Source organism: Battus philenor, unplaced genomic scaffold (genome assembly GCF_028537555.1).
Source record: "Battus philenor isolate CCGP_79_NKW_IND1 unplaced genomic scaffold, ilBatPhil1.0.hap1 SCAF_4, whole genome shotgun sequence".
Taxonomy (NCBI): Eukaryota; Metazoa; Arthropoda; class Insecta; order Lepidoptera; family Papilionidae; genus Battus; species Battus philenor.
Window position 1 is genome coordinate 5148256 of NW_027181704.1, and position 24468 is coordinate 5172723.

At 33.5% G+C, this 24468-nt stretch overlaps 1 protein-coding gene across 1 annotated transcript; it reads left to right on the plus strand.

Moving 5' to 3' along the window:
• The first annotated feature begins 292 nt into the window (after window positions 1-292).
• On the plus strand, window positions 293-23691 carry eIF5B (eukaryotic translation initiation factor 5B). The gene is made up of 18 exons (XM_068772098.1): window positions 293-520; window positions 599-661; window positions 968-1128; window positions 1208-2373; window positions 3142-3321; window positions 3408-3536; window positions 3680-3898; window positions 3981-4094; window positions 4577-4804; window positions 5329-5511; window positions 6713-6874; window positions 7471-7601; window positions 8759-8891; window positions 9342-9449; window positions 10605-10769; window positions 11196-11303; window positions 11679-11840; window positions 22374-23691. The coding sequence occupies exons 1-18, from the start codon at window positions 474-476 to the stop codon at window positions 22479-22481; spliced, it is 3567 nt and encodes a 1188-aa protein (XP_068628199.1). The 5' UTR covers window positions 293-473; the 3' UTR covers window positions 22482-23691.
• Window positions 23692-24468: the final 777 nt, after the last annotated feature.

The window sequence follows — 24468 nt, forward strand, 5'->3', positions numbered from 1 at the left end:
CCTAGAAAATTATTGACCATACTATTATTAAGTGCGAATAGTCTAAAACTAAGTATTTGGTGTATTTAGTTTTTGGTAACTTAGCTTTATTGCAAAGGAATTTTTATGTCATAGTCCATTACTACTGCATTATTACTAAAACAACATACACTTTTACTGATCATTTTGCGTTAACATGCTTTTAAAAGTAAAAAAAAAATTAAAATTGTCTTAAAATTATTTTTTTGTTGTGTATGTGTATGTGATCAACGTATAATAATATATAACGTTTGTATGCATAGTCCTTTGATTTGTTCTGTGAACATTTCTGACGTGAAGGAAAGACGGACACGACGACGGGTCACTAGTTTTATTTCAATTAAAGTTAAATTCGTATAAAGTCTGTTTTTCACATGATAGAAATTACCAAATACACGGAAATAAAAAATTATATTACAGGCATTGTGACTTAATATAAAAAATATTATAACAACATGGGGAAAGCAAAAAAAGGAAAGAAGAACCTGACTGTGGACGAGGGGTAAATATCTTTAAATCAGAGAAAAACTTGTCCAGCTTTATATTATGAATTCAAATTAATAGAATAAATCGTTTTCAGCGACAGCGATGTCGAAACAACCAATATCCAAACTGTTAAAGCGGCCCCTAATAAAGGAAAAAAGTATGTATTATAGGTTATTCTATTAGTATGTTTGAAAATAATATACATTTAGCCATAAAATTTTTAATACTTTAATGTTTTTCCAAACAAATATTATTTCTTACCCTTTTTTTAATGTTTTATGTATATTTTTGAAACTGTTTCATACATATTTTTGTTAACATATGTTCATTTCGTATTTTATTCTTAACTATGTAATTCAGTCAAGTTAGTGTGCTAATGAAAGTAGTCTGTGATTATATTTAGTTGATAATTTTGTTGTATGTATGATAAACGTTAATTTATTTGTAAAAAATCAAAATATAGAATCAGTATTGAGTCAGAAGATAGTGAGGGAGAAAAACCAAAGGGTAAAATAAAATCCAAGAAATCAGTAGATACTGATGTGAAAGAAGTCACAAAGAGTATTAAGAATGTAGCCATTTCAAACAAGTCTCAAAAGAAGAAAAGAGAGGTTAGCAGTGAAGGTGAGTTTTTTTATTCTTAAGTTGTTATTAATGTAAAAAGCATTTACACATTTCTTTTAAAACATGTTTTTGATGACAGATGAATCTGACGAACCAGAACAAAAACCTACAAAAAACAAAAAGAAGGAAGAGAAAAGTGCATTTTCTTTATTGGAAATTGAGGATTCAGGAGACTCGGCTCCTGAAGTGCTTTCATCTTCAGAAGATGAAAAACCTGTCCAGAAACAACAAAAAAAGCCAGCACAGGATAAAAAAGAGGTTGCTGGTAAAAAGGGGAAAAAAGCTAGGAGAAAGAAAGATGATAGTGATGAAGATATAGAAAAAGTACTCGCTGAACTAGAGATGGAATATACAGGTGTTAAAAAAGAACCTACCGCAGTTTTGGTAGAAGAGAAGCCCCAAGAAGAGGAGAAGTTAAAAGTTAAGAAAAAGAACAAAAAGGAAGATGTAAAACCTGCTTCTGACATTACTGTTGAAGAAAAGGATAGTGATAATGAAAATGATGTCACAATTAAGACTGCAGCGCAAAAGAAGAAGGAAAAGAAAGAACGAGAAAAGTTAAAAAAACAAGAAGCTAAAAAGAAGGAAAAAGATCAGGAACCTAAGAAAGAAGTTAATGAAGTCAAAACAACCATAAAGGTTCCTGAAAGTAAACCTGATCCCAAGATAGACAATGAGGTTCCTAAAGATGAGACTAAAGCAACATCAGAAGAAAAAGATAAAGAAGGTGATGGAGACACAAATGTAGCAGAAGGAAAGAAAAAGAAAAAAGATAAGACTGACAAAGGTGAAAAAGATGATAAAGGTAAAAAGGGACCCACTAAGAAGACTATTGCAGCTATGCAAGAGGCTCTGAAAAAGGTTAAAGAAGAGGAAGAACGCCTGAAGAGAGAAGAAGAAGAGAGGATTAAACAAGAAGAAGAAAGAGAACGCCAAAGGTTAGAAGCTATTAGATTAGAAAAGGAGAAAAAGGATAGAAAGAAGCAAAAAGAAAAAGAGAGAAAAGAAAGACTTAAAGCTGAGGGAAAATTATTAACACCTAAGCAAAAAGCAGAAAAGGCTAGAGCTCAAGCTATGTTAGAATCTTTGAAAGCTCAAGGAATTGAAATAGGATCTGTTGAAAAAAGACCTCCTAGACTTGGAACTAGAATAAAGCCAAACAAACTAAAAACACAAATGTCGCAAGAGACACCTACTACTCCAGCTGAGGAAAAGAAATTTGAGCTGGACTCAAATGACAAAAAGGTAACAATTATTACACTAACTGTACTTTAAAGAGGTTTTAAAATTAGTGTTTGAAAGTTTTATTCAAATAATTCTTGTCCAATTTTGTTTTTGTTATCTTTGACTGCATTTTTTTTTCAACTTGTGTACATTGCCATGAGATTATAAAATAAGAAATATTACAAGGATGAGAAAATAATAGCTGATAGCTGGCCTGTCACCTTTCTCTTTATAAAATATTTTAACCTGAAATGGGCAGTGTTCTTTAAAATACACTTAAATAAAATTAGCTTAAAGATTAATTTTTAAGACATTGTGATTTTAATAAAAATGTATGAAAACATGTGGCAATAATTAGAATAAAATGTTACATAGTAAAGAATTGCGGACTTCTGTAAATGAAATTTGTTAACACTTTCAAGTTAGCAGCCCTGTCTTATATTTTAATACATTTATTCAACCACCCAGAGAAACCAGTTAAAATTATATATATACTATTAAAGTTAACAAAGTCAGTAAGTAGGTAGTATTTATATAATAACACAATTCTTGTGTGATTCAAAATCTTTCTTTTAATAGAACATTAAGTAATCAATAAATAATGATTTGCTTAATATCTTCATTAATTATCTCAAGTGTTCATAGAAATTATTGAGGTAGACAATTAATAAATGCTAACTTTGTTTAACAATAACCGGATTAATGCATGATCTCCTGTTAAAGATTTATTTGCCAAAGAAGAAAGTGAAAGAAGAAAATTGTTTAAAGCATCAACATTCAATATTACAGGAAGCTGTAGAGAAACCTGAACCCAAAAAAGAAGCTGACAATGAATTAATCAAGGATTCATGGGACGCTGAATCTTCTGAGGAAGAAACTGTAGAACCTCCTAAACCAGAACCAATACCTGCATCGGTTCCATCTCCTGTAAAAGAACATGTAAAATCTACACAGGATAAACAGAAGCAGGTCAGATTTTATGTTAGAGTCAATATGTTTTATTTTATCTTAGTGACAATTTTTTGGCAGTATTATTAATTTTTATTTCATTATAGAAAGAAGACGAGAGTTCAGAGGAGGATGATGATAGTTCCGATGACGAATCTGGATCAGAAGAAGAAAGTGACGATGATCAGATGACCGATGCACAAAAGAAAAGGGAGATTGTCCTTAAGAGATTAGAAGTAATACCCCTTTTACATTTTTTAAGTTAACTTGCATCCAACATGACTTTGATTTTGTGTTTGTTTTGTGTGTGTTCTTGAATTCATATAAAAAATAAGCATAAGTGAGTATGGTGTTTTATGAAACACTGAATATGTTCCAGAAACGTCGTGAAGATAATGAACAGAACAAAGCGAATAACCCTCTGCGAGCTGCTGTTGTATGTGTACTCGGGCATGTAGACACCGGTAAAACGAAAATCTTAGATAAATTGCGTCGCACTAATGTTCAAGATGGTGAGGCCGGTGGAATTACTCAGCAAATCGGAGCAACAAATGTTCCTATTGAAAACATTAAGGAACAAACGAAACATGTTAAAGGGGTAAAGAAAGAATTAATAGATCATACATTTTAAACTTATGTCTAGTTATGTGGAAAGTTCAAATTAATATTTTTATTTTCAGGTGCATGAAATATCATTTAAACTGCCAGGTCTGCTTATCATTGATACTCCCGGTCACGAATCGTTCAGTAACCTTAGGAATCGGGGTTCCTCTTTGTGTGATATTGCCATTTTAGTAAGTAAATATTTTTTTGTTTCTAAACATACAATCTACAAAATTTATAGAATGTCTTATGAAAATAAATTAAAGTTAACCATTGTTAAATGGTATTTCCATTAAAAAAAATGATTCCATAGTCTCCTTTTGCAAAAGTAAAAAGTTGATTATACAACTTTTATATTATATGTTTATATTACATGTTAAAAATTAATTTTCTATTTATCAAGTGCCATAGACTTGATATACTGATACTTCTGAACAAAGTTTCATTTATAATTTATGCTTAAATATTTTACTGTTTGTACTCTATAACATTGAAATGACAGACTGATTAATAATTTTTTTTATGAAAATTATTTATAATTTATAATGATCCCATTTGCCATTGAATCCTCTACTGTCCCCTTGAAAAGCCACAACGGCTAATGGGCGGCCAATGGGCGCTTGTAAACTATGGTTCTAGAAGATTAAATATAACATATTACTATTACTTTTAGGTTGTAGACATTATGCACGGGCTTGAGCCACAGACAATAGAGTCAATAAATTTACTGAAGCAAAAGAAAACTCCGTTTATAGTTGCGCTAAACAAGATTGATCGTTTATATGATTGGCAAAGTGCACAGAGAAAAGATGTTCGTGATATACTCAAGATGCAGCAGCCAAATACGCAGCTAGAGTTTGAAAAGAGAAGCAAAGATGTTATTCTTCAGTTTGCTGAGCAGGTAATATAATTGTATAAATACAAATAATGTGTGATAATGAACCAAAGTATAAAAAGTTTTAAAAAATTGGTTCTACTAAAAAGAACTTTTATGGGTGGTTCAGTAAACTGGTCTTTTCTACTAAGCGCCAGTTAGATTATTTTGCATCATGGAAAAAAATATATATCACTACAGTAACCATTTGTAATTATAATGCGAATGACCCATGGTTCACAAATAACGAAAAACTTCATAATAGTTCAAATATGTACACTGAAAAAATGACAGAATCCTGAACCTTTTTAACTTTACATCAAACACTTTTTCCATCGGTATAGACAATTTTTTATATGCATACTGAAACATTTCAACTCAAACGTTTGTTACATAAACGTAAAATTGTTGTGATAATAATTTTGTGCCCAATACAAAATTAAAAACCATATAATACAATACATATTATGCTCAATGAGATATAGTTGTAATAGATTAAAAAATTTTACTTAAAAAAATATATATTATAATTTCTGCATATTATTTCACAGGGTTTGAACGCTGCACTGTTCTACGACAATCCGGACGCCCGCACATACGTGTCACTGGTGCCCACGTCGGCGGTAACAGGCGAGGGCATGGGCAACTTGCTTGCCATGATCGTTCAGGCATGTGAAGGCCCATTACACAAGCGACTAGTGTTCTCTCACCAACTGCTAGCTACTGTGCTAGAGGTGAGTTTAAATGTTTATTGTTAATAACATCTATTATAGGCATCATTAGTGTACAACAATAAAGAATAATAAATAAAACATAAAGATATTAATTGACTAATTAGTTATGGAACTATTTATATTGTTGTTAACTATAATTAGAATACAGGTAGTGTAGTGTTTCAGCTTAAGATCATTCAAATCCCAGACCGCATATATTTTGAATTCTGTAACATCACCATTGCCAGGCAAGGTAAAAAATATCATGAAGAAACTAGCATGTTCTATAAATATGGAATGGGATAATAAATTGCTTTAGTGAGGAAAAAATACTATATTACGAATAAATATAAAGTGTAAACCTAAAAAATAGATGTCCTGTGCCAGTCAAGACATTAAGAATTCCCCTAAGTGACCTAAGAGCTTGGTGGACTCAGAATCTGGTGAAATAGATAATGCAATGGGACAAGAGGATTATGATCATTATTCTCTGTGCTAAGCCACTTCATATGGTTGAATATGTAAAACCTTACAGATTTTACAATTTGTTAATTAAAGGCTCCCTGTAGACAACAGCCTACAGCATTCGAAGGGCCCAAGTTTTAACCATTTACATATGGTAAACAGAATAGACTGATGCAATAGAAAGGTCACAATGTTAGCCGAAATGTAAATGCCTCTGATTTAGATACTTGCACGATATTGCTGTTGTGTATAATTATACTATATTAAGACCTCGGCTCGTAATGTTTGTGTTCCGACGATCTATTCACGAATTCAAAATTATCATTACGAGTCGAACCCGTTAAAGTAGTGCAAGTGGTTAATCTGTAGTAAGAAAATTACTCCTCCTTTAATTTATAAAATCAAGCATCTTTTATTTATTAGGGGTCATCATAAAATATGTAATAAAGGACTTCGCTTGGGCGGAGGCTCCATAACCATATAACCATATAACTCCATATAACCCCTGAAACCACTTAGGTCTTTACAGCAGATAATAAGAATATACAACACAATTAGTGCATAACTATAGTTGCTTAGTATAATTAACTGCATTTCTCTATGAACAAGGTAATGACTACTTGAGCTGTTACAAATCTTTATAATTTTATTACAGTTCTGTCACATCTATACATTCTTAAGTAGAATTACTCGACAAGGTAGTTACAACTTATTTTACAATCTCATTTTGCTTCATTATCAATCTTTTTTGCTACAGGTAAAAGCCATTCCTGGTTTGGGAACTACCATTGATACCATCCTAATCAATGGCACCTTGCGCGAGGGTGACACGGTAATACTAGCTGGCACTGATGGACCCATCGTAACGCAGATTCGCTCACTGCTTATGCCGCAGCCTATGAAGGAATTGAGGGTTAAGGTAAGAAATTGATGATGATGGAAATACATTATGTTAGATTAAGAATATTATTAAAATTGATATTATTTATTTATATTGTATAGAAATATGAGCTATTCACTTATAATTAAAATATAAGTTTGAGTTACAATATAAAACCGTAGAACTATTTTAAAAAAAATTGATAAAAACTGTTAATTAATGGTGGGGTCACATTGTTAAAATTTGTACTGTCGAGACAATCATTTGTATGACATACTACTGTGATCAAATAGTAAGATGAATCTGTTTAGAAAATTTTAATTATTTATTCTTCCAAATCAATTTCATCTCCATTAAAGTAATCCCCATCCGATAAAAAGCACTTTTGCCAACACTTTTTCCTGTCCTCAAAACAGTCAGAATAGCCTTCAAGGAACCAAATGATTTTACGAGGAACCAAATGATATTCTAATACTATCCGCAAGATCTCTTATTGTCAATCTACGATTTTCAAGCACCAAAACTTTAATTTTTTGGACGTCGTCGGTAAATGTTAATTGCCGTACAGAGCGCGGTGCGTCTTCTAAGGTTTCTCAGCCTGCTTTGAACTTACTAATTTAAATATTTGCTTCTAGAATGCATACATTGAGCACAAAGAAGTGGTGGGTGCACAGGGTGTGAAGATTGCAGCTAAGGAGTTGGAGAAAGCTATTGCCGGTCTTAATCTGCTCGTAGCACAAAAACCAGATGAGGTGGATGTATTGAAGTAAGTACTAATATTTCAAATTGGTTAATTCATTACTTTTCTCCATATTCTCAGATGTAAGAACATCTCGGTCAGGGATATATGAGAAGGTTGTGTGGATGCTTTTGAGATGTGGTATTGGAGGAAGATGTAGCAAAGTCTGCACCAAGAATTCAGTCTATGCGATTTCAAAATCAAAACCAGGCTTTCTACTGCGCAAACTCTGAACAAAAATTATTATGATTTGGAGAAATCAATGCAAACGACCAAGAGATTGTAGTCAAATTATTTGGTTGAACCAAATAAGCTCGTCACACGACATCGATCCTTATGTTGTGCTCCACAATGCCATTTGCCGATTGGGAAGTAGCATATTAAGGATGAAAATGAAACTGTCCAGGAGATCACAACTCAGCAGATAAATATTTAGCCTATATTCACAGTTTCTATTAATTTTGTTTTACAGAGCGTAACTTGTAATCATGTAGATCTTCCCGAATTGATTCCATCTGGCTTGTCTCAGGCCAATGTGCCCATACTGGCTTTGCAATTCTTTTAAGATCATCAGACCATGTCTGTAGGGTCTACCTCTTTCCTTATCATGTTATCTCTAGGTGTCCATACAGCGGTGGACTGTGTTCACTAATCGTTTACATCTTTCAATATGTGACCGGCCTATATCTATTACAGCTTTGTACTTTTTGACACAGCGTCCTTAAATTCTGTGATTTTTCTTAAGTTCTGTGCCTTTTTCTTGTCTAATGGATACATTTATCATTGACAAATTTTATGGTTTATGGTGTCTGTTTATGCCCATGTTTGGCATACATAGATGAGAATAGAGAGAATGCATATGTTAAAGATTTTACTTTATGGTGTTATGGGATATTGGTTATTCTTAAGAATTTCTTTATGTGACCAGAATCTGTTCCATTCATTGGGTATTCTACTTTTTATTTCGAGATCTGTTTGGTCTTTAAATGATTTTAATTAACCTAGGTATATACAGGTGTTGACATATTCATTGTTTTAGGGGTTTTTTTTTGTATCCTGTTGGTGATTGTCGAGACCTACTTTTTCGCTTTTATTAGCCATATATTGTAGCATACTTTATAGTATATCGGTGACGTAAAGCTATTTATGTATAAGTAAATATGTTTATTTTTATTATTTTATAGAGAGGAAGTAGCTCGTGAGTTGAAGTCGGCTCTATCTTCAATCAAGCTGACGGAGCGTGGCGTATACGTGCAGGCATCGACGCTTGGGTCGCTCGAAGCTTTGCTCGAGTTTCTGCGTACTAGCAAAATTCCGGTACGTAGACATCATGAACATTACTGAAATTTTTGATAAAATTACATCATGAAACTATTGACATGTCTAAATTCTATTAAATTTCTTGTTTATTTGTATTAGTGTAACATAAACACATAGAAATATAATTGAGTCTGATGACAAATTACACCAGCTATTACTATACATAATGCTCTATAAACCAGTTTCGGTCGGACTATATCATACCGTAGGCAATATACTACGCAAGTGTCATATGATCCATAAGATCTTTATTAATAATCAGATGTACAGGGTGAATGGAGCCAAAAGGTTTAAAGTGGTGAATGTATATCTTATTAGTCAGCATAAACTTTTAAAGCTTTTACACCTAATTCACCTAGTATATAAGAAGAACCTATCGGGTATTTTTAGTTTTGTAATTATGTTTTATATTTATATACTTAGTACAAATTAAATTTTTGTTCCCAGTATTCGGCCATTAGGATAGGTCCAGTGGTGAAACGTGATGTGATGAAGGCATCCGCTATGTTGGAGCACGACTCTCAGTTCGCTACCATCCTCGCTTTTGATGTGAAGGTAATTCAAGAATTAACAGTTTTAACTTAATTTATATACTAATAATACTATTACTATCACTACTGCTAATAGTACCGTTACTGCTACTACTGATAGTATCTACTATTGCCACTGCTACTACTACTATACTTCGAAAAAGAGGTCAATCTCAGAATCCGTCACGGCTGGTCAGCGTTCGGAAGACTAAAATAAAACATCTCATCCCATATTGCTCAGTGTCTTAAGACAACAGTCTATGACCAATTTGTCTTACCAGTTATGACTTAGGGTATAAAAACTTGGTCTTTTCTTCTATGCCTCATTAACAAGAAAACACAGTTTTTTCACGGGCCATGAAGGTCATGAAGGAAGGCTATGCTGGAGATTTCTCAACGAAATCGAATCACAAATGAGATTGCCCATAAGACGAAAGTATCATAACAAGAAGAAGTACCAGTATGAAGGCCACATAAATCGCAGGGCAGATGGTTACTTAGGCCTTATGGTTTTGGAGTGTAGACCACGGACTGGCAAGCGCATCGTCGGTTATTCCCAGTGTAGATACACGACTTGTTGAGGTCATCGGAAGAAGCTAGATGCAGGCCGCTACTAATCGGTCTTTTTAGAAATCTATGGGGCGGCCTGTGCCGAGCAGTGGACTTTCTATGGTAGAAATAAAAAAAATGATGATACTAATATCTTAAAGCTAAAGTTTTGTTTCCTCACATTTTTTGTGCATAAAAATTTAAATAGTTTTTGATATATATTGTCAAGTGCTAGCTGGTTGACTAAAGACATTGTATTTATGTTATTTAGCAATAAAAAATAAATAAAAGAAAATCTTTACGAGCGCCTATATTTACACTGTCTGGCGAACAGAGTTAATATAGTGCTCCTATTACTTCAGCATTTATTTAAAGAAAGATTGAAATTGTGGCCTTCGACAACTGTCAAGTAATCTAAGGATACTTTTACACGTGGCTTTTTTTAAGATGTAGATCAATAGCATTTTTTAAATAATTGCAATAAATTAAATGCATTGTAGTGTGTTCTAACTTGCTGTCAGATAAAAGAAGAACCCTTAATGATTTCTTGCGTACTATTGCTTGTTGAGTTAACCAATTTGATATCAACCATTAATTTTAATTTCACTTTATCTTGTTTTGTCAATAATAGATAGAGCGCGATGCTCAAGAACTGGCCGACCAGTTGGGCGTGAAGATATTCGCGGCTGACATCATCTACCACTTGTTCGACAAGTTCACCGCCTACCGGGAGGAGCTGAAACAGAGAAAGAGAGAGGAGTTCAAACACATTGCTGTCTTCCCCTGCAAGCTAAAGGTATATTTAGGTTTTGTATCTATCGTTATTATGTATTCGATCATAAGAGGAAAATTCTACATGTACTAAAATACTTCTTAGTTTTTTTATTATTATTAAAATGTAACATGTAACAATGTTACATTTTAATTTATATTTCGAATACTGGCCGAAAATCGACATCGCATCATTAAAAAAGAGCTTGCGTGAAGTCTTAATATAAAGACAATAGTATATATATATAGTAATAATCATACGCGTCCATGCATAGAGAAGAATAACCTTAAAGCACTTATTGTGTTAACGAATTTTTATTCTGTAAAATTGATAAGGTTCTTAGACGTCAAAAAGTTTTATTGGATATGCAATTGAATTTTAAAGGGAAACTTAAAATGATTAGTAAAGAACAGATTTTTTTGGACTAATATAAATTTTTCGTTTGTTAAGGTTTTGCCACAATTCGTATTCAACTCTCGTGATCCAATCGTCATGGGGGTGATGGTGGAGGCCGGCATTGTGAAGGAGGGCACGCCCATCTGTGTGCCCAGTAAGGAGGTGAGTTTTAGTAAAATTTAAAAACGCTAATGAATATAAAATGTCTTTAATTTATGTGTGTCTGCATAAACTTCATGTAAAATCTCTAAATTATTAAGAAATACTAATTGGCCATGACCTTGAGTTATAAGGAAATTATTAAAAAGATCAAATAAATATTTCTTCACGTTTTTATTTGTCCTTTTTAAATATTAATCTTTGAGGGTAGTTGAAAATTAGTCTCTTGCTGGTGACGGCAAAGCAATAAAGTTGTCCGTTTGGAGCTTTTGTATCTATTGCATTGGTTTGATTGGATCTTGCTTGCAACGATCGTTCCCGGGGGCCGCTCCGTTACACTACTTACTTTTAACCACAAAGATGCGATGTATTGAACAGTTCGTGGAGCTTGGCCTGGTGACTTCGATCGAGGTGAACCACAAGCAAGTGGAGACCGCGCGCAAGGGACAGGAGGTGTGCATCAAGATCGAGCCCATCCCCGGGGAGTCGCCCAAAATGTTCGGCCGGCACTTCGACGAGACGGACATGCTAGTCAGCAAGGTTAGTTCACTTGTGTACCTCAAAAATTTTATTTACAGGGCATATTGACGAATGTACCAATGTGTGATACAATGTTTTTCGATGTTTAAGATACCCTGCCTCTGAGGGGGAAATAGGGTTATGTGAGATTCCTTTTCATTAAAACTCCTTCAGTGGTCGCCCTCTGCTCTATGTGAAGGATCCCAGTATCTTCAAATTAAAGGTCACCCGAAGTGCCTAGTCCGGAGTATGCGTTGTTCACGCTACTTCTGAAAAATCGCAACCTTCTATCAATAGTCGCTGTCACTTCAGCCTATAGACGCCTACTGCAACGCATAGGTCCCCTCCAAAGATTGCCACGACGACCGGTCTTGCGTTTCCCGCATCCAGCTACTTCCGGCAACCTTGACTATGTCGTCGGTTCACCTGGTGAGTGTTTACCGACTCGCAGTCACCACAAAAGAACCCTTCGGCCCCACGGCCGTCGGGTACACAAGCGATGTGCCCCGCTCACCGCCGCTCCTGATAAGCAATCCTTCGAGCTACGTCGATGAACTTTGTTCTTCTGCCAACTTCCTCATTTCTAAATCTCCATTGCCCTTTAGGTAAACTTGAGCCTTTTTTAGTGTCCTTTGTATGTATAGCGATCATTAATGTTAATTAATGTTTAATAGTTTTGTATTTTTCCTTAATAAGTCGCGCGATACTCCCTTTCTAAAGACTTATAAATTTAAATTAATGATCATTTACTTGTTTACTGTTGTTTAACATAATTGTGGATGCTAGAACGCCTGTACACAACTGGGATTTTTGATGTAATTATTTCATCTGATTTTTTTTTATGTCCTGTTGTAAAACAAGTAAATAGATAAAATAGCGTAGAATGGTAATGTAAGTTGAGATACGAGGACAAAGCATCGCTACCGTTGACTGCACAGATATCGGAGCAATTTTAACTAGACAAATGACACGGAACGATGTCGTCTATATATAGCGTGTTAAAGTTCTCGCAAAATAGCATTTATCTACGACATAAAGCTATAAATAGAGAAACTTTAGCTATTGTTCTCTTTTGTTCCGTACGTACAAGCTTTAAGCTTTAACGGCCATTCGAATGATTAATGAATGATGCTATTCGTGATTTCTTTTAATGTTTGTGTTGTTTTTTTTTTACGTACTCTGTATTTTGTTGTAGGACAGGGTTTGGTATTCTTTAATGATTATTCCACTTTCTTTTCCTTTTATTTCCGTGCTCTTCTATCATTTTTCATATGATCTATCTTTCCTTTTCCTTCATATGTCATCTCGACTTTCATGTGTTGTCATATTATTCATTCATCAATCTATTGCATCGTACATTTCAAGGAACGATTGTTGTACTCGACACTATTTTTTACATCAGATATACGTATAATTTATTTTTATATAAAACGCGTCTTTCGCCCTGTTCCAAAATTGTATGAATGCCTTCAACCCTTGCGGATGAAATTTTTAAAATCCATTTTTAGTTGATCTCTATTCGTCGAAAAGTATGAAATTTGGTGGTATTTTCCTAATTTCAAGTTTCTAAGCCTTATGGTACCAGAGATAACATGAAGAGTCAGCACAGAGGAGGAAATCTCCTTTGTCAAAAACCAAATAATATTAAATAATTACAGTGTACACACACAGTGATAATTAATTTATACCTTAGTTATTTGTTCTCAATTACAAGAACAAACCGGAAATTTGTTTATTTATAGTCTATTCTTGTACAATTTGTCAGTTGCGACATATTCTTATCGTGTTTTAACTTTATTCGTAATTTTTCTTCGGATAATTTCGTTAAAATTATATTTAGATGACTCTACAAGCAGAGGTTAAGAACATTTATTTCAAGAAGGTCGTTACACACACATATTTATAATCTGTAGATTTAAAAATTGCGATAGTAAAAATTATAATATTAATATCTGTATAGTAATTATTAATTTCGATAACTTTGTAATTAGTTAGTATTTTACCGACAAAAATTTATACAATTTATATTTTTTTTCTGTACCTAATTATTACCTTTTCTTAATGAATATAACGAAACAATCGTAAATTAAGTTTCCATTCGTATTTGGAACAGTCGTAGTGTTGCATTATAAGTTTTTCATTGAGGAACGTTGTAACATCGCCAACACGGTGTCCCTCCATTCACAAGTGTGAGAGACAGTGTGAATGTGCGCAGCGGCGTCAATGGCACCCTCCCAGCTTCATTGATCTCGGCCCAGCAAACTCGCTGCGGGGGAAAGGTTACCATTCAGTACACTTGTCTCAGGACACCCATATTGTTAACAAATATTTTACGGTTATTTATTACATAATTTTTTTAAGAACTCAAACTAGTTTGATTAAAATTTAAAAGAAACTACTAAGTAGTTTTAGCTACGCTTAAATTAATTAATCCTAACAATTATCACGTGACAATTATTGAAAACATTGTTATTTCAGAGCTTACTTATTTTCGTTCAACTATAGACATTTAGGTATATTTTTTACACATACCTTAAAAAAACTACATAAATTATGAAATTAAAAAAAATCATGTCATTAAAGATATAAAGCTACCTATAAAACCTATAAGATTGTGAATATTTGACTCATTTAGAACGAAAAACCGTGAATAGCGTAATAAATGTTAGATGCATAAATATATTACATATTGTATTTATTCAGAAATGCATTTATATAAATTATAGCATGTGTTTTCCTAAACACAAAATCTGTCAGTTAATTAATTCTGTAGATTACATTTATTTTGTTTTTATACAATTATTAGTAAGTAACCTTGTAATTCTTTTTAATCAAGGTTTAATTAATGAACCTCTTAAAGTTTACACGTTACGATATTAAATTTAGAAGGTCGCGATCCCACACGCGACCGTTATCCTGGCAACACTATGCGCCGGGTCACTGGGTCGAGGGAAATCGTTGCGGCGGGGAGCGCCGAGGCTTGCGGATGCAGCCGGGCCATGTCGGGCTACGCTCGTTGCTAGCTCTAACTGTACACCAGTGTTACCAAGCGAACAACTCGCCTCTTCTCTATTAACACTGCCTACTCCACGCACTGTACATGGTGATTGGTTATAGGTGTAGAAGCTTTAAACGGATGCATTAAAAATTATTGGTTTCAGAAATAAACATCATAATAGTTTTCGTAAGCGTTTTCAAAATTCTGATTACAGCATATTAAAATTAAGCATGGATTTCTATCTGATCCTACAAACTTTGTAATGCCAAAAGTTATTACCCTATCGAAATCAAATGTGAAAAATAAATTATCGTAACAGATTTCACAGTGAATAATTATAATATTATATACGGTATTATATATTATGTAAAATGCAAAAGCACTAATTGCTAAATTGCGTTCTGAAATAGATGTAAAAATACCTGTTTCAGATACATACACTAATATTTATATATATATATATACCAAGCTAACTTGGATATGTATAAATAGATAGTGTTTTTTGTTTCTAAACGAAATATTTGTATGATCGTTATGGCATAATTTATGTAGACCGGCGAGTGGTCCGATGGAGCCGCGATGATAACGCCGCGCGATCCGTTTGAGGCGCCCAGCACAAAGCGATGCGTAAAGAAAGATTTATATTGTGAAAAGAAAAGAATGATTCAAAAGCAAACAGATCGAGTTTTACGAGCGGACTACATCAACGCATCAATCTCTCTCTAATCCAAATAATATAAATGCGGCGGCTGTGAGCTAAGCAGTTTTCCGTCACGGCGCGAAGGCCGCGCTATTTCTGTTCCGTGACGTCACGGCTTTCCGCGCGTTTGCTGAGAGTTCCCCGAGCTGCGGCGCAAAGTTCGCCGACCATGACAACACGCTCGGCGAACTCTTGATAATTCACTGTTAGCCAGAACCGTTGTGTCATTCATTGTTTCCCACTTTCATGCATAGCGCGTCATTATCTTTGTATTTGAATGATATAATGATTTAGTGGTGATATTTGGGGGAGGTGTATGCCATGCAATGGGCGTCTATCAACTGACAGTATGATGAATAGTCCAGTGTGACTGACATAACATGTATTAGACAGACACAGAAACAGATTGATAATCCTTCAACTTAAAGCTCACTTAAAGCCCACAACAAACTTAGACGGTATTTTTGTGATCACTGCTTAATAAAGTAGAGCTTCTTCACACTATAATATTATTTTTTACAAGTCTTTTTTTTAATGAAATTCTTAAATTTTAGATATACACTCCATATTGTAATAACGTACACATGTTGCCTACAAAAGTGTCACTGATCTTATGAAGTTCAGAGAAATTTATAACAAGCAACAAATAACGATATATTTCTAGTGCTATACTTTTGTACCAGATGGTCTGTATTAGGTCAAAAGTTTTTTACAAAAATCTAAAACCTGGATAGCAGACGTTTGTCTGTCTTTTGTTTTCTGAAGCTTGGTAAACAGGCGAATGTTCCATTAAAAAAAATATATACCCCAAAACATGGAAAAATGTATTGTTAACCCATTGACATTGATTCACATGCCTCAATACATTTCTGCTTACATTTTCGCAGTTGTAATTCAAATCTCACCATGGCAGGGAAGTAAAATGATGAGTTGAATCACTCTAAACAATCAATACGATTCTGGGTTTTCTTAATTCGTGTTTTAGTATGAGTCGTACATATTTAACGTGATAAAATATCTGTAAAAGGGGTAAATGAATAGCTAAGGGGTGGCCAAGCTCTGATAGCGCGAGCAATATTTCGAAATTTGAAAATTTTTGCGAGCCACAATTGAATACGCATTTAAAACACGCAAAAGAATGTTTTTTTTTTTACAAAAATCGTATTAATTGAAATTATTTAAACAAAAGTACAAAATATGTGTTTTGAACTTAAATATAATGGTACACGTATATGACAGCACTCTTAATAACACTCGTGATGCCGGTTAGTTAATTATGATCAGTGTATCATTTCGCTGACTTTACAATGGAGTAATAATAATTATTCACACCAGTAATTTGTTTCGATTTCCCGGGAGCTGATATAGATTATATAAATTTAAACATTGAAATAATTCGAAAATCAATCGGAGCAAAAAAAATTCAATCAAAGAGCCGCATGTTGCCAACCCTGGTATAGCTCATTTGTCAGCTCAAGCTTTAAACATCTCTATTTTCAACGATCAAGTATAAAGTGATCAATTTTAAAAATGTTACATAAGTAAATTTTTTCTATTAGAATGCAACAGGTCAATAATTTTAGTCGGTATAGTCTGAAGGAATAAATAGTAAACAATGATTAATTTTAATATGTAGTTATTCATTTATACCTATGTCGCCAAGATGGGGCAGAACGCGTCCATAGTAGGTCGCCATCCAGAGCAGTCTTGAGCTGCTCGCACTCTCTCTCTCTCTCTCTCTCACCCCCCCCCCCCCCTCTCTGGGCTCTGATTTAACCTCTGTGTTCCGCAACTAACACAGCAGATAATTTCTTAGCATTTTATAGGTAATGCTATTTACATATATAGCGATTCACACCAAAATTGTGCCCTGACCGCCCCCCTTTTTTAATATGTAGTAATAAACCGAATTTTGAAAACATATTTTAAGGACTTTTGGACACAATGCTTTAATTACGCCTATTTCTAATCATCATGCATATGACAACGTACAGTATTTTGTATGTAATATTTACTTATAATTTCTTACCTACGTTGATTTGTGAGTCAATAGAAACAGATAATGTTACGTGGTGGAAATTCGTTTCATCGAATAAGTGCTTCCTGAACTCTCGTTCCGTATGGAGGCACCGGGAAATCGAGTGATTTATTATAATCGATCATAACTGACGAGCAGTGTAAAAACCGACGTGGACACTGCATAGTGTTACATCGGTGTAATGGTTACGTGGTTACAAGTGTAGTTTATATATTTGAAAAAAAAATCCTTCATGTTTCCTCGTGGCTGACCCCAGTTGTTAGTTTTTATTTTTATTAATATACAGGATGATTTGTTACAAAACCTTTAAAGTGATGAATATATAGTACATCTGCGGACAATTCATCCATAGTTAATCTTATCCAAACATCGTAATATATGATTTTATAGAAGCGTTTTAAGAAATGAAATTAATAAATATCAAAATTAATTATTATTTATATTGTTTTTGTAGAGTTTGTACTGAAAAAATTATATAGTCTACAGGGAATATTTCAGACTATTTGAAAACAAATGAGATGTATCGATAACCAATCACCTTGTTAATGCGTATTCCAAAAATTATCATTAAAAAGAAAATATAAAATAATTATCAATACGTTAACGAAAATTTGTTCAACTTTAAGTATTCCTATAATTTGAATTTTTCCATTTTTAGATATCCAATGGTACAATTAATATCAAATTTAAAATAAGTAAAATAGTTCGAACATCGAATTCCAGGATTCGAAACTAACACTGCAGTGCCTATAAGTGTTTATTTCATAGATATTCTCAGAATCCGTCCTGAAATAGACTGTGATATAAGACTGTGACTCGGTCCTTGTTTTCAAATCGTATTTTTTTTTCCACTTCGACTTCGTGATTCGGCTTTTCGTCGTAATTTAAAGCCGTGATATCAGAGAATTATGTGTGCTCGTGTAAGAGAACACGTCTACATATTCTAGAGTTCTTTTAATAGAATTATATCATTAATATTTATTTGCATTTATTTCATTATCTACTAGTTACCCCAATACTTTGTTTTTTTAAGCCGTTTGATTTAAGAAAACAACAAAATTCTTTTTTTTTGTACACTGCAAAACTAATTACAATCATCATAATCATCACTGTTGCCATGACTTGCTAATGACGTCAAATCTTTGATGGATACTTTATTTTATTCTGTGGTTTGTTTCCTAAAATATGTGTAAATACTTATACAGTAATACCCCGCTTTACGCGAGGGATACGTTCCAAAAAAAATCGCGTTAACTGAAATTCGCGTATAACGAGGTTTATGATTAAACATAGTCAAAAATTATTACAAAAAAATACAAATCATTTTAATCAATCACTTTAATTACTTATACAAATACTTTAATGGAACACTACGCAACACATACTCTTATTTTTTACGGAAAAATACATCTATTCTCTTTTGGGTAACGTTTTGTTTACGTTCTTGTAAAATACGTTCATAACACCCAACACTGTTTTAAATTATTTGACAGATGGTCAAGACACCATAGAGAAGTTGATGACTACATTATATTTATATGCACTCTTTCGCGTAATTCGAGGCATTTGAGCGCGAAATTTGCAATTCGCGTTATAGTGAGACCGCGTATAACGGGGTCGCGTAAAGCGGGGTATTACTGTATTTTTAACCTTTTTCTTGTAATTTTTACGTTTTTCTTACTGTAAGAAGCTTTTCTCGTTTCAAAACTTTAAAAGAAAAAATGAAGGCATTGAATGGAGTCTTTCTCAAGTTTTGCGGTTAGCAATACATTTTTTTGATTAAAACATAATGCCGTCTTTTATAAATACATGCTGAACTTGGATTAAAAAACAACTAATATGAAATATGCCCTAATTTTGCGGAAGATTACGTTTGTGCTTGTTAATTTGAAGCCGACACTTCTCTTTAGTAAATTAATTACACCGCTTATAAGCGCTTTCTATACTGGAATATAGTAATTTCATAAGGTAGTTTTACTATGGAATCTAATTAGTTGATACTTGTATAGGGTTCCATAATTCAACGTCACGCGGGAAAAAATTTAAAAATTAGGCGCCGTGTGATATTATTACTAAGTCTAAAAATCTATATTTTTTCTAAACTTTCTCATTTTAAAACCAACGTTAGTAAAACATGCCCTTACTTAAAATAATATATATAATTAAATAAAGTGATCACTCTGAAAGACGTTTTAAAATCAATCTATTTTACCGTAAAATATGTCATCAGAAACGACATTCCGTTCCCCAAAAGCAAACATATATATTAAAAGTGTCATTGCAAAAAACCTCGTTGCTTCTGTTTTTAGGTTAATTATTTCAAATGTCTGCGTGTGAACTGTACTTGATAAAACAATCTACTTAAGAGAGGTTATGAAAAAGTTCTCCGATCCGTCTGCGAGTTTTTCCGCCATCGATCATTATATTTTTTGCAGCAATAGACAACAAGTTCTATGTTCATTAATAAGTAATTCCAGAGTTCGATCATAAACGAGTTGTCGTTTCCTTTGAGGCCGCTACACGCAGAGGCACTCCCTAAAAGGCACTTTCGACGTCTGGTAATGGAAACCAACAGCCTGCTAATGATAGGAACCTTTATCAAGTTATAAAAGCTTGCTATAAAAGCTTCTATCGTCTACTCAAACTATTGCATCTTACAACAATGTTAATAAGAGTTACAATCGCTTAGACGCTTGTGAACTTGTACACACAAGCACGACTTGACGCACACAGGCGCGCTGACCGGGTCAGATCTCATTCCAGAAGTTCCATTGATATTTCGCACTGCGGTTTCATTGATGAATGTAAATGTATTTACTACCGCACTCCGAACTCTGCCCACGATTTTTCAGTGTAACCGCTACGTAATGCGAGTCTTGAATTAACAAGTAATTCAAAAAGTAGGTTTAACTTAGAAATACTCAAAATGTTAATTATTATAACATAGTTATTAGTCCAACAATACGAAATATGCATCGAACATGTATTGACTTTTGTATTCAACCAATATCAACTTTACTTATAATTAGTTTTATACCTTCAATATGCTATGCTGTGTTATAAAAACGTATAATTATATTGAACTGAGGAATTATTTATAGACTTAAAAGCTTTAAAGGAGTGAATGTGTAGCTCATTTATCAGCAAAAAAGCTTTAAAGCTATTCCAGATATTTACTAATCACCATGTACAAATATCTCTGAAACATGCTATATTAATAATTTTTTTTATTATTAGAATACAGACGACAGGTCAAAAACTAAAAGGTATAAATTTTAGCTGCACAAATTCTGCAGGGATAGATAGGAAATAATAATTCATTTTAATATGTCGTGATATGAATTTGGTGAAGGCTTAAATTAAAAAAGCTTTGTAATTTCTGAAACCATTGATTTCAGGAAAGGATGGACCATACAATAATTGACAACAAAAGAACTAAACACTTATCCCTTTGAACCAATAAACCTGTATTATCTAAATATAAATTAGTCTCGGTAATCTTAAAAAGCAGCCTGGCGCTGGCATGATATTGGCTGCTATAATAAAATATTTTTTCTCCTCCTATCATTTATCCGACTTTTTACTTCAGTTGTTATCGCCGCCATAATTATTGATTCGGTTTACCTTGAGCATCAATGAACTCCCGTACACGGGGCTTGAGGGGCGTTGGCGCCAGCTCCCAGGGACGTCAGAGGACTGCAACACGCTCGCGGTCAGGGGGTCGGGGTTGACCTACTTCTTGTCTTGCACAAACTGTTCCATTTTCCCTATGACGTCATACCATTCACCCCGAGGTGCTGAATCGATGCGCCCAAACTGGGTCGCACTCAATGAAACCCCCGTGTACATTCATCTTGAGTTATTTTTAGAACACGTCGCCTGACAATTTTTACCTTCGAAGTTGTATTATATGAAAAACGTACATTTGTCTTTGTTGAAATATGTATTTGGGATTATTTATGTTTTAATAGCATTATGGGTAATCATTTTTTGCAAGAAAGACCGGTCATTATGATGATATTTGGTCCCCCAAATATCAGCCCAAGCCCTGGTCTTGATGATTTCTTTTTTAATTTCGTGTCATTTTTCTAATATTTAACCGTTCTATTGTAAATAATGTTATTTATTTTACACTTGTTCCTGTTATTTTCAAAGCATTATTTATGACATGGTTACTTGTAGTATAATACGACGATCATCTTGTATCTGTACTATGGACTTGTATACGGAAATTACATACACAAAACAAACTAATATTTGCATAAGTAAAAATATTAACTTTCCTTAGGTTTTCACAAGATTCAAAGATCATAAAACAGATTATTGGATATAGGTATACTTTGTTGTTTGCGGTCTTTTTGTATACAATTGAAGTGTTTGTGCTCTTTAAAATTAGTATTAAATTGGTCAGATTTTACGGTAATTACGGCTAAGGATACCTAATATCAATCAAGTTTAATGCGAAGGCGGTGCAGCCCGAATTTTTATATTTAAAACTTCATTTATGAGTATCTCTCTACTGATAACTACATACCTTCTAAAATGTGTGACGTTTCTCTTAAATGTTTGTCAATCTTAACTTTAAAATATATTTAGTACAGAGAATTACCCTAGGAATACATTAAGGTATTGAAATAATTTTATTTTATATGCTTACAATGATATTCTGATATATAAAAGTTAATAGTATTACATTTACAATTTACGTCTATAAAAATTATTTGTTTATATATTTATTAATACTTTTTCGTATCCTCAATGGGATCCGCGTGTAAAACAGTTTGAGAATCACTGGTGTAAAGTATTGTTTCTTTGCAGATTTCCCGCGCGAGTATCGACGCCTGCAAGGACTACTTCCGCGACGACCTCATCAAGACCGACTGGCAGCTGATGGTCGAGCTGAAGAAACTGTTCCAGATCCTCTAAGAATACTGTGCTAGTCGTAAAAGACTTCTATAAGCTCTCGTCCTCGTAATTCTGTAGGCGCGACCGCGTTCGCTATGAACCGCGTCGCCTCGTGTCTGATCCATCTAACTTTCCATTGTATAATAGAATCTCACCCCGTCGCCCACAGGTATACGTCCTTCTACGTCGAACTTTTGTTTTTTCTGTCCGCCAACCCCATTTTTGTATTAGGAATAAAAACGTTTCAATTCGCTTACACAATCAATGCTTTGCGATACATTGTATATAGCCCATATATTTATTTTCAAACCACCAACTCGCCAGCAACCTTTGGTATCTTTTAGACTCGGGAGTGCCATCTTTACAAGACGCTATGATGTTTGAATATATTCGTTGTAAATATTTTGATTCATAGCATTATCGCCTATGCGGTGGTAGGTGTGTATAAGACCGTCGTCAGCGGCTGTTTTTTCTTTGTAGTGCAATACACGATCTCATCGATGCGCTTAAACAGATATATTTACTACGGGGTGCTCTTGTTCATGATTGTTGTGACGGTTTTATATCTTTGTGTGCAGTTCGATGCTGGACATCGACTGGATTGTGCAGGTCGACAATTGGAGCATCACAAATTTTATCGTCAATAGATTTATGCCACGCTGAATGAGTAATTTTGCTTACAAAATGATATTTACTATTACTAAGGTATAGTTATGCTTTTGGCATATGGCGATTATATTTTACTTTTTGCGCAAAATTACATTTGTTGATTTTTTTACAGTTAGTATGAAAATAAATATCAACGACTTCGTTTAAAAGTTTTTTTCCGTTCGCTCGTGTCCGAACCATTTTGGTACATAAGCACAAACTTCCTATGATGTTTACGTAAACAGTAGCATTAGTTTTTGATTTTAAAATTCCGTTGTTTTAATATAACAAATACTTTGTGAAAATTTTGTAACAGAGTTAGCGATACCTTTTGCAGGCAATAATTTCTAAAAATAAAAAATGGGTTTAAAAATCACTTGGAGGTTGTCTATAGTGCCGTTTTAATAACAAAATGGCAAAGCGTCTTCTTAGCACTCTACTGAACGAGACCGGAGTCTGTGGAAGATACAGGAGGTTGTATTTTTATGTAGGTATTATCCCTTTTTGAAATGATTTGTATTATATAGATGGAATCGGACATATTCTTATATTGAAGAAATTTTATTAAATTAATAAATACGTATTCTGTGTTTTATTCTATACTTTATATTTTTATTTACATACGTTTATTATTTTATATACATCGATTACATTACGATTCAAATTCAAAATATTTGTATTCAACAAGACATTTACAAACGCTGGTGAATCGTCAATTATTTTTATATTATAAGGTCAGGGTAGTGTCTCCATGAGTGAGCTACCGCCAGCTCGGAATGCTGATTTGCTAAGAAAAGCCGGCAAGAAATTCAAACATTTGCTCTTTTTAAACGAAACTTTAATGTGCAAATTATAATATAAATCCTGTAAATGAATCGACAAACCAAATTCACACATTTGGATCAACCAAAAACTTTGAATTCCATAAATTAAATATTTATTTAATCGTATAATTTTGATTTTAGACTTAAAACTAAGAATAGTATGGATTAAGATATCTTGTAGAATCTTATTATACATGCATACATAGTTCTGATAAAGGATTTGTTACCTTTTCGAAGACGTCATTCAGACATTACCAGTTTATTTTTTAATTAGATTTAAATTATTAAAAGTTTAAATTATTGCTTTACGGCGTAGGAAAGTGAACGGTAAGTAAAGAGATTATACACTCATTGATGTCTTGGACATGAGTGAAAAAACAATGTTACGTAAATCATTCTACGCCGCACTAAAATTGAAGATATAGGTCTTCAGGATACTAATACCAAGCAACAACACACTGGGCAATCGTTTATTATAAAATTTAAGATCCTTAGGTCCTGTTATTTGAAAGAAAGACGACGCTGTACAGTGACGT

Bases quoted from the DNA above. Each gene is read 5' to 3' on its own strand.
- eIF5B (XM_068772098.1), top strand. From the start codon at position 474: ATGGGGAAAGCAAAAAAAGGAAAGAAGAACCTGACTGTGGACGAGGG. The intron at 3,537-3,679 runs GTAATACCCCTT...AATATGTTCCAG, and splicing joins TTGTCCTTAAGAGATTAGAA to AAACGTCGTGAAGATAATGA. The intron at 6,875-7,470 runs GTAAGAAATTGA...ATTTGCTTCTAG, and splicing joins TGAAGGAATTGAGGGTTAAG to AATGCATACATTGAGCACAA.